The sequence below is a fragment of the Melozone crissalis genome, unplaced genomic scaffold, assembly GCF_028551555.1.
Source record: "Melozone crissalis strain CALT ecotype California unplaced genomic scaffold, PUWL_Pcris_2 ptg000007l_1, whole genome shotgun sequence".
NCBI lineage: Eukaryota > Metazoa > Chordata > Aves > Passeriformes > Passerellidae > Melozone > Melozone crissalis.
The window spans coordinates 4,792,710-4,804,330 of NW_026535785.1; the positions used below are offsets into that span (position 1 = coordinate 4,792,710).

At 45.3% G+C, this 11,621-nt stretch overlaps 1 protein-coding gene across 1 annotated transcript in view; it reads right to left on the reverse strand.

Annotated features, from left to right (window-relative positions):
- GAN (gigaxonin) overlaps window positions 1-8,508 on the reverse strand; it is a 28,821-nt gene extending 20,313 nt beyond the window's left edge. The window contains exon 1 of the mRNA XM_054296325.1: window positions 8,336-8,508. Coding sequence (XP_054152300.1) covers window positions 8,336-8,502 — 167 coding nt within the window. The 5' untranslated portion in view covers window positions 8,503-8,508. The remainder of the gene's footprint in view (window positions 1-8,335) is intronic.
- Window positions 8,509-11,621: the final 3,113 nt, after the last annotated feature.

Consider the following 11,621-nt stretch of genomic DNA (forward strand, 5'->3'; position numbering starts at 1 on the left):
TTTCCATGGTCAATCTAATTAAGTCCCAGTTAGGACTGACCATTTTAATGGTGAAGTTTTTCATTTGTCTGCCTTTCTCCTTGCAATGTTTTCTCCCATACAGGCTGGTCCTTCTACGTGCAAAAAAACTCCTTAATAATCACATTATTAAACAGGTCAGACATAAAAACATGATGCAGCAGTTCACTCCACCCACCACCATCCTCCAAAAAGATATTTTACAACCAAATCAGAAAGTTTCCTTTGAGGTCGCACCCTGGCCTTTAGCACCACACATAAAAGTCAGTCTTCACCACACCCTGCAAAGGGTGCCAGCTCTCAGAAGATTTTGGCTATGCCTCTCCTGTGTCTCTCCTATGTCTCTCTCCTTAAGATTATCTCCAAGTCCAACTTCAGATCTCAAGGCAAACGAGTCCATTTAACAGCTCAGCACAAAAACTTGCAAAGTTGCTTTGTTTGCTTTAAGAGAACCAAAAACTGTGATATATAACTTATTTTTTTTCAACTATTTAAAAGTTTAAGTCAGGCAAAAATGTGGCTTCCTCCCTTTCAATAAGAAAAGGAACAAGGCAATTCCTTCAACAGCAGCACAAGGGACCTGTACAGGGCTCATGGGCTTTGCTCAATGAAGAGCTTGTTTACCATGAAAATCTGAAATTACCCTGATTACACTGAGCTCATCCAGAGCTAGATTGTAATCTAAATTGGAAATCTACCCTCAACCAGAGTGTCTTGCCTAAACATGTGAGTTAGCCCTAAGTAGACAGAACACACACTCAACAAACTGTGCCCAAGGACGGACCCTGGCAGCTCTCAGCAGCACCAAGGACCTGATGCTTCATTTCACTTTGGGTTTCTTTAGCCAGCACAGAAAAAAACCAGGCAACTGCACCAGCTGAGCTTGCCAACAAGTGACACACAGGCAGTGCAGATCAGCTGCTGGGCACCTGTGGTTCTGCACCCTGTGCATGCCACAAAGCACAGCTCAGGCTCATCTCTGATGTGGTGGAGCTCACCTGGTTCATGTCAGCTGCTCATCTGTGACAGAAACACCTGCTGGGTTTAGAGAGGTGGTTTGGGTTTGGTTTTCTTCTGCTCCACCTGACACTCCAGTCCACTCACTGAACTGATTCCCAGCACTGTCACACTTTTTTAGGAAGCAGTTTACTACCAGGACTTCCTCAGAAAAACAAGGGAAGACATTTTTGAAATAGAGTTTTAAGCCAAGAAATGAAGAGTGTCTTACTGAAAATATATCTTCTTTCAGATTAACTCCACTTTTAAACTTGTTAAAAATGCTTTTTTAGAAGAAACAAGTACAGTGTTATACAGTACCCATGCTGCTAAATTTGCTGTTAAATATATTTAAGAAACACAATGCTGTGCAGCATGTATGTGTCTAATAACCCAAATATTCCTGATTATTATTATTCAATTAATTTAATTTTATTTCATTTTATTCCTGTAAATATTATTATTTAACAAATACCAATAGATCTGCTGGGAAAACTTGGATTAACCAGGTTTTTATACCTCACTTATTCTTACAGCACATGGGAGCAATAAGCAACAGAGTTGGAGAAAGATTTTCATAATTGATGGTAAGTAAGAAGTCAAATGGACAAAATTATAAGTACATGAGTAGTGTTGTGGAACAGCTGGAATATGTTTGGAATCCAACTGAGGGAAGCACCAGAACTCTGGATATGCCCAGAGTTGGAAAACACAGATCTGCAGGACTTTCACAGAAAGCAATGCCACAGGACCAGGAACATGGATTTCATCAGCACAGGAGTCTCCAACTCAGAGCACTCCCCATGTCCATAAACAAGAGCTGCAGCAGGCAGCCCACATCGTCCAGGGATGTAAACCAACATGCCTGAGGACATAAACCAGCCACCAACCACATGGTACTAGGGACATACTTCCTTGCTAGGGACCAGGACTTTCAGGGCTGTGCATAAGCAGTGATTTATTTTGGGTTTTTTTGGACATACTAAGCTATGGTAAACATAAAATACGAGAGGAAAAGACACGATTGGAGACTCCTCTGTGCATGGGTAGCACTACATTGGTACTCAGTACCAATGAGAGAGAGAAACTTCTGTACAATATGCAGAACAAGAGTCTGAACAGAGGGAGGAAACAAATCCTTTCAAACCATTCATTACTGTTCATATTTGTCAGTCCAGGCCAGAAAAAAGTTCCTTTAGTAACTACAGATGAGACCAACACAAACAAAACAGGTTCAAAGAATTAAAAAAGAACACCACCAAAAAAACCAAAACAGAAGTGAAGCGTTTCTGACTCATCAGCTCCAGACACATCAGCCTGTTCCAGCCACAAAATACACTGTAAATCAAGGGAAAAAAAGAAGAAGAAAAAAGGTTCTTTTAATAATAAAAGTTTTGCCAAACAAGGCAATTAATACAAGTGTAAAGGCAAGCTACAGAGTATAAATTACCCAGACATCCCAAGCAGCCCATCCTGCCACACCTTCCGTCCCAGCTCGCCTCTTACGTCAGGCACGCAGATGAGCTGCGCGTCTGCAGGTACAAAGAAAGGACAAGAAATTTCATCTCTGCTTCTCCTGGGTAAACAAGATGCTCTGATTCCCAGTTCTCCCTCTGCCTGACGTGTAGCAGCAGCCCAACTGTATTTTTTTTACTATTTTGGGCTGGGTAAGAGCCTTATGGCTTCTTCCCTTCAGGCGATCTTTAGGGGCCTGTCGGAGCAGGAATATAATTAACAACTCCCCATTCAAGCCTGGTATAGTGACTTCTAAATCCCTTTTTAAACCATAAACTTTTAACATACCTCTATCACTGTTGCCCCTCAACTACTTATCCAAACATAACATGCATGTACGCACTTCTGAGTTGTGCCAGGCAGAGTTTCTGGCCAAGGCAACTATTTTGATTTACTGCCTCTCAAAGTCACAGAGACTTTACAACTCAGCTACCACTAAAACATAATAGGCTGCATTTCAATTTATTTTTTTTAAATCAAAACCAAAACAAAATTATGTCAAATCAAAAAAAAAAAAAAAAGTCTGCAAGCAAATTCTGGTCTGATCTGTTCCTGACTTCCTACTGCCAGGGCAGCCTCCAAAACTCCCAGGAGACTGCCAGAAACAAACTTCTCAAAAGAAATCCTCAAGACAACAATGGCTTTAGAGCCCTCCTTGACAGTGCCGTTACCACAACACCTCCCTGCACACCCAGTGAAGAGGGAACAAGCCCTGGCACAATTACAGCATGATCTGGCTAAAGCAGAACTTGGGAGCACGGCGTTCTGACAGCCAAACAGCTCCCAGCTCCAGCTGCCATTTGTGTTCCTGACCTCAATATTCATCTCAAATTGAAGAAAGTTTTAAAACACTATAAAAGATCTCTATAAATGTCACTAAAGACCAAACAGGTACCAGGAAATAAGCAGCAGAAGCTCCTGGCATGTGTTGGCTCCTACTTGACCCTGCTCTGCAATATTCATTGTCCAACAGGTGTAACAAGGAGTGCCCAGTGGCACCTCCAGGGTGCAGGAGGCACATCCCAGCCCACCTCCCACAGCAGCACTCACAGATGCTCCCAGACACACTCACACAGGGATGGAGCCTCAGCAGGCTCCCCTTGTGACAACTGCAGATGCTCCAAGTGCCAGCACACAGAGGAAAGGGCAGCAGGTCAGGGATGGGGGCACGTCCCCCCACAGCTTCATGGAAATCTATTTCAGCATTGCCCGTGGCTGTGCAGGGTCCTACAAGGTCTGCAGTGTTTTAGGAATGTCAGAAGGTTGAACAGGACAAGTGAGAAGATGCAAAGGCTGTCAGGTTATTTCTGACCAAAACCCATTTACAAGCAGTGCAACTATTTATAAGTACGTAAAAATAATATGAACTTAACCTTACATTTACATTCTTGTTTAGTTATATTATGCTCCTCTGAAAAAAGATTTAAATATGATTACTGGTCCATTACTGAGTTTGAAAAGCCTTGGGGAACAGTATAGAACACATACAGCCATCTGAAATCTGCTCACGCAGATGCGTGAAAATCAAAGACAAAAACTTGCTGAGGTAACAAAAATGTCTTAATTCAATTTGTAATGCAGCAGCACAATCCCTGCATAACAACATTAAATTTGTCCAAGAATAAGGGCTTAAATATCCTCTTTGTTGAGGTAGTTCCCACGTGCTCCCTGTGTTCCAGGCAAGCAGACAGTAGGTGAGCAAAATATAAAGAGTTGCAAGTTTCAGCTGGCCAGGAACGACTCATGCCAGACAGTGACAGATCTGCTGGGATGGGAACATCTGCTGCTACTGCTGAGGATACCAGGAATGCTTGGACCAAATCTATCCTATAAAAGGTTGGCAGATCTATGCCACAAGTCAGGCCAAACTTACTAGTACAAGCATGGTTTGCTCAGGGAAAAGCCCTCTCACGCCACTGGGATTTACACAAAGCTCTCAAATGAAATAAACCGGGGCAATGGATCTACACTAAGGCAATTGCCAGGACAAAGAGTGCTACCAAAAAAAAAAAAAAGGGCAGTTTTCTGGCTGATTTGTTACAGAAGAGAAAACCAAGAGCTAACCTGGCTTGAATATAACCACTCTGGGATGCACAGCAGCATCACCTTGAGCCAAACCACACTCTGTCCTGTGGCGGTTTCTTCCTGAGGAACCCTCCTTTTCTCAGGCTCAGGAACATACCACAAGATGTTAGAGATATGCAGGGAGACTTCTGTGCTTTGTACATGGCAGGATTTGCTCCAGGGGCACACAGAGGGATTAGATAAGCCTGTACCTATAAAGGAATTCTGTAGGAATTCACATAACCACCCCAGACCTCTCTGGTCTGAGAGAGCTACAAACCACTTGGCATTAAGCAGTTGAGGCAAAACCTTAAGAATGAAACTACCACAAAAACTAAAATTCTTACTGGTCCCACAGACTGAAAATTTTTAAATTAAACAGGGTTTTTTTATTTTTCTGTACTTGCAGAAGCCACCCTATGGATCAGACAGGCAGATGGGGCCCATGACACCAATAACACTTCCAGTGTGTCTCTGTGCCCCTTCATGCCTTTTTTCCTCTCCCCACTGAAGCTGCTATCTTTGAGCTGCATGGATAATCCAGTTGCCAAATAACTAGTGGGAAAACACATCACTATAATTTACAAGAGTCCTACTCATAACCAGTCAGCCAAACGGCTTCCATGCAAAACTAAAAAACAGGTAATGCTCCTCTCTCCGTGGCTGCACAAATCCTTCAGCACACACAGACTGCTCACACCCAACCACCCCCTCACAAAGTCCATGCCTACTTATTTTCCTACTCACACCCTAAACTAGGCATTCATGCAAACCCTACAGTTTCTGAACTCGCCCACCAACTTGCCCACAGCCACAGCACACAATGAGACAGCCAGACACTGAAAACACCACATCAACTCATCCTGCCACTGCTTCACTTCAAGGTTCACATAAACGATTCTTTTTATTCCAAGTTTTACTTCTGAAAGTACTTAATGGATTTTTCTGAGCTTTATATTGGAATTTTTCAAATGAGAGCAATCTGAATCAATTGGCATTTGGAGACAGTAACAGCCTGTGGTACCAGAGCTTTGCAATCAGCTACCCTTAAAATACAGGGTAGGAAATTCTTGTGTCTCCTACAATAACTTTTTATATAGAGGCCTAAACTGATTTTCTTTGAAAAACCAACACTCAAAATAAATGGGAGTTGCATAGACTAGGTACAAGGTGGAGATTAACTTCAACTCCCAAAAAAGCCACTGTGTTTCCTTGGCTGGAAACACAATGCTCCAACACTGGCAACCTACCTGACCAATCCTACCCAATGTGAGGACCAGCCGGACTAAGAGAAAGATCCCGGAGTAATAAACAGAAGAGAGACAGGCAGCAAGAAAAAATTAGGCTCTGCAAAGGTGGATAATACAGTGTTTCCTAATGTGCCATTCAAGAACTAGGCACACGTATTTTTGGTTCTTTACATCTTGAAAGTCTGAGGAGAAGACATGAGTAAGCTTAAAAAAAAAACCAAAACACAAAGCTCACACTTAATCATATTTATATATTAATGCATGTAACCTACTTTCACACATAGCTAATGAGTTCCTTCATGAGATTTGAACCTGAACAATTCTGAGTTTAAAAAAACCACAACTCTAATGACTACAAGTTTTGTTGCTAATGTAGTTGTGTCTGGAGCTCTTATTCCTCACTCACAATTAACCCATGTTTCCCCAGCACATTTTTCAGAGATTGACAAAATGCAAAACTTAAAGATGAAATTCTGTGAAAAGGCACTTCTCCATAGGATAGTCTACAGTACCTTTTAGTTAAGATTTTTTTTCACAGTAAAAAAAATTGACATTTTCTGTAAACTCATCCTGCTGTAGCAGTAGAACAGCAGTTTTTCCAAGGACATGACCTCTTACCACCTACAGCAACTCTTCTGAAACTTAATGTCAGGCATATGGTCATCTAAAATATGATGCCCAATGACCTAAAAAGCATTCAAGCATTTTGAAGAGTATGAATCAATGCCTCATTTCTATTTCACATCTTTGATTTCTTTCACCACAGTCTTCCAAACCTGCTTCTCCAGACAAGCAGTGACAAAAAATCATTAGTAGTACATAGGCTCCACCATGTCCTTTTTGCAAATTCTTGATGATCTTCCTTCTATGTGCATTTTATTTCATATCTCAGCTCTGCTAGCTCAGATGATGCAGAGAACTGTTTACTTAAGTCTGTGCATGATCACTGCTATTTAAAAGTTCTTCACCAGCCTCATATTCTATTTATTTTTAGTTTATTTTTGTATTTGAGAATGTTTACGCTGTACTTCAGTGGTCACCCAAAATAATGTATTGCCTAAAAGCAGATGATATGACACTGCAGAAGGCTGATTTTTTTCAGACTGTAGCATAAAGAATTCCCATCCTTACCTAGCAAAAAAATGCAAATTTTATGACAACTTCACAGGAAGCAGCAGCTGAAAGAAATGTCCAAACAGTACACAAAGTCTGCTACAGATTTATGTTAATCCTGTGTTTAAATGGTACTGAAGGTCTGCTCCTACTTTACACATGAAGACAAAACAAGTGCCTTTATTACTACAAATGAGTGGACTTAAAACCCTTTGAAATTAACCACTTGTATGTTTTGTTTACCTGCTCTGACATGCAGACATGTACCATAACACCTCGTGGAGGGTATATTCTTTTCACCTGCTGTCACTGGACTTGTCAGCACCGAGTGTGATGGGGTTCAGGCCGGTGTCAGCAGGACTCTCCATGACCTGGGTTTCCCTGCACACACAGCCCAGGAGCAGCTGCCTGCCAGGCTGAAACCATGACTGTGCTAATGCAGCTCATCCTCCCCAGCACTGGCTGTCAGTGGCACAGTTCTGACTGCACATGCTGGTGACAGCCCTGCCAAGAGCTGCCAGCGATCCTGGCACCGCCAGGCTTTGTCCCTCTGGCAATTTCCGAGCGATGTTCTTGGATGTTGTGGGGGCACAAGCGATGGGGAGACAATCCCGTATTTTTATTTTTTTAATTCAGAAGCCGGCGTACTTCAGAACCCATGACCACCACCTGGAGCCCTATCTTGCTAAAAGACATTAAGGAGGAAAAAAATGATGCTGAAGTGCTGACTCGGTTCGGCCGAGGGACACACAGAGCCCAGCGCCTCACAATGCCCCTGGGATGCTGCCCCTCGCCGGACACCTCCCTCACCATCCTCACTCTTTAGGGGTCACTACTTCACACCAGGCGCCCGGCAGCAATGAAGTTTGGGGGGGGATTTTTTTCCCTGGTGGGTGACACAGCCTCTCAGAGCTGGGAAAGCAGCGGTGTGATGCCGAGAACGCGACAGCTCCTGCGGAGGGGCCCGGCGGCACGGGAAGGAGGGAAGGAAGGAGGGAAGGAAGGAGGGAAGGAAGGAGGGAGGTGGCCCAGCAGCTGCTCCCACAGAACAGCGGGTGTTGGAAGGGAGCTCTGGAGATCACCCAGCCCAGCTCCTCTGCCTCAGGACAGGAGCTCCCGCCTGGAGCAGGTGACACAGGAACGCGTCCAGCCGGGGTCTGAATGCCTCCGGAGAGGGAGACTCCACACCCTCCCTGAGCGCCCGGGCCAACTCCGGGCCGAGGCGCAGCCGGGGTCCGCAGACCGCCCCGCCGGCCCTCCCCGGCTCCTCCGCCCTCACCCGCGGCGGATCCCGCTCCTTACATAACCCCGGCCCCGCTCCCCGCAGCGCGGCCCCTCCGAGCGGCCGCCCGGGGGCCGCGCCGCGGGCCCGGCCGTACCTGATGTAGGGGCTGGCGGCCGCCAGGATGTTCTTCTGCACCGGGATCTCCTCGCCCTCCAGCACCAGGTGCGCGTCGCAGAACCGCGTCTCCTCCCGGAACGAGCTGAGCGCCCGCAGCAGCCGCGCCGGGTGCTGCGGGTCGGACACGGCGCTCGGGCCCGACATGGTGCTGCTGCCGCCGCCGAGCCGGGCCGGGCCGGGCCGGCTCAGTCCCTGCCCTCACACCATGGCTGAGCGCCCGCCCGCCGCTGACATCATCTCCCGGCATCATCTCCCCGCGCCGCCCCGCGGGGGCGGCCCGGCCCGGCGGCCTCGGGCACCGCGGCCCCTCCGCGGGCGGGGCGGGGACGGCCCGCGGAAATCTCGGCTTGGTCTCCTCACGGCTTCGGAATGTCGCTAAAGGAGGTCCAGTGAAGGGAACGGAGCTGGGGAAGAGGCTGGGGGGGCTCAGCCTGGAGGAAAGGAGGCTCAGGAGGGACCTTCTGGCTCTGCACAGCTCCTGGCAGGAGGAGGGAGCCGCGGGGGGATCTCACTCTTGTCCAGACAACGAGAGACAGGACAAGAGGTTTAGGGTGGACATTCGGAGAAATTTCTTCCCAGAAAGGGTGATCAGACATCGGAACGGGCTGCCCAGGGAGGTGGTGAAATCACCACCCGTGGAGATGTCCAAGGAAAAGACTGGAAGTGGCACTCCATGGGTGACACGGTGGTGTTTGGTCATAGGTTGGACTCGATGATCCCAGAGGTTTTTCCAATCTAATTGATTCTGTGATCCCGTAAAACTGGTCTTTTATTTATTCTCTAATGAGCCGAAGGTGAATGTTACAGCACAAAGAAAAATAAGAGAATGAGAATTAAATACAGCAAGATTCATTGTGGCTGTCTCCCTTTCCACAGCTGCCCACGGGAAATGTGGCCTTTTCCAGCAAAAAAATATTTTCTTTACGACAGTTCACATGATAAATTTTAGGCTGTTTATTATCGTGCTCAATTGCAAATTAAGAGATTACTTGACTCCATCTGCTTTCTTAACAGCATCCAACATTAAAGTAGTGAAACTATTTGCACTGAGTGAAAGTGTTTCACAAACTGTGATCTGCTGTAAAGCAGACACCCAGCTGATGCTGCTGGGAGGGACCAGCACAGCAGCTCCCTGTGCTCCCTGTGCTGACAGGCACTGGGATCTGCCAGCCTCTGGAACACCCAAATGGATGTCCTGCTGCCATTCCTTCACTGGGAAAACAGCATCTTCAGAGGGTCTGATCTACTAAAGCTGTGGTGGGCCACATGCTTTTATTACTTTTATTACTTGCATTTCAGTGAAATGTAACAAAATTCTATCATTCACTCGGTTTGATGGTGCCTCCAAATCATTTTTCCACTCAGAAAATGAAGCAGGGTGTCTGGAAAGGACCCTGTAGGAAATGAATGCCTTCACAAAGGCAGCCTTGTGCTTTCACAATGCTGGTTTGTTGTGCAGATGGAGACTGCAGCTGGGACATCCTCACCCATCACCCAGCTCCAAAGCCTGCACCCAGGGCCTGGGTGAAGAGTGTGCTCAGCCCTGTTGGAGCCAGGGAAAATGCAGATATGTTTTGCCAAGTGGCTGCAAGGCTCGTGGGGTTATTTCATGACAGAGTTCATGAAAAAGTAGAGTCTTCTAATTGAGCTCCAACTGAAGAAACAGATGAGTCTGGCCAAGGGCCAGTGTTTTCAGAATTCTTGATCAAAGATAAGTTTTATCACAGTTGGTCTGTAAAAAATACTGCCATCTCAGACTAAAGCCAGGCTTCAGAGCTGAGCCCTTGCTGAAGTGCTTCCTGACTGGAGAGGGGTCACAGGGAGGAGCACTGAGCTGCAGCTCTGTTGTGCAGCTCTGAGCAGGAGTTTAGGAGCAGAGGATGTAGGACAGAAGGCCAAACCCACAGCAATGTGCATGAAACACCAGTGGCTCTGCAACACTTGTTGTCATACATGCCCATTTACAAATACTAGAAGGCCCCTTTTTTCTTGCTTGGGTGTAATTATGCAGGATGTCAGGTGTAGGCTGAGGATGCACAGGACACATTCTCAGCTCTCTTTGAGGGTGATGAAGGCAGAGAGCACACTGCTCCTTGGCTGCAGGGGAAAGATGTATTTTGCTTGTCATTAATGCTCAGGTAATTGCAGACCCAAGGGAGCAGTGGTTTAAATTGTTGCAAAAGCTGTCATTGAGTGGCCTGGTTATTTGAAAAGAAAGACACTGGTGTGTTTCCCTGGCACCTGCACAGATTGGTACAGAGGAAAACATTGTTGCATTTCTGGTTTTTAACCTGTCCTCATAAACACTGTTTCTGCTTCCTCCTGCTGCCTATGTGGGGCAATGGGACAAGGTGTAACAGATAATATCCAGTTCCAGAGAACAAATTCATTGTTATACCTTGTTATTTGTTCCATTTAATGAAACCATTAACAAAAAAACCCCCACCAAACCAAAACAACAACAAACCAAACCACTCTATCAAGGTCCATTTGTAGCATCTCTGAGGTAATTAATTATATGTATGCAACCCGTGGTTCTCTCACTCAACTATGTATTTTTCTTTTAATGAAGATACTTATCTTTACTATTTTTTATTTGCAGTCATTCCATCTAGATTTGTGTTAAGCCATTATTATAATCATTCCATGAATTTTGTTGGGGTAATTTATGACTTAAATTGATGCAAAAGAAGAATCAAACCTTTCTGGCCCTTGAGATTCCATTCACTGCAAAGGGTGTCAGAAGCAAACCAAATGACACTCATTACCACGTGCCACGTTACCACATCAAAAAAACCCCACGAGCCTTGCAGCCACTTGGCAAAGCATATCTGCATTTCCCCTGGCTTCTGTCAGCCTGAAATGATAGTGTGTTACCATATTCAGGGCAAATGTTTCATCAGATTGGTATTGCAACCACTAAACACATTCTTGAACAAATTTGTGATTAGCTGTATGGTTTTATTCCTATTGTCTCTGCTGCAGGAGGATACTGGGATTAGCAAATGCAGATTTACATCACTGGTTTTCTCCTCAGGTTAGCTACAAACTTAATGCTAATCAAATCCTGTGTAGTACTGACCAAGGGAATAGGGCACATCTCATTTAAAAAGTCATACCCAAGAAAAATTCTTATAATTTATTTCCTGCATTATTTCTACATGAATGTAAATAACACATTTGCTTGCTTAGACTACAGGTTGTTTTTATGATGAGTGTGTCCCCTATCCTGTCATCTCTACCAGTAAAAATTATCTCCTCAG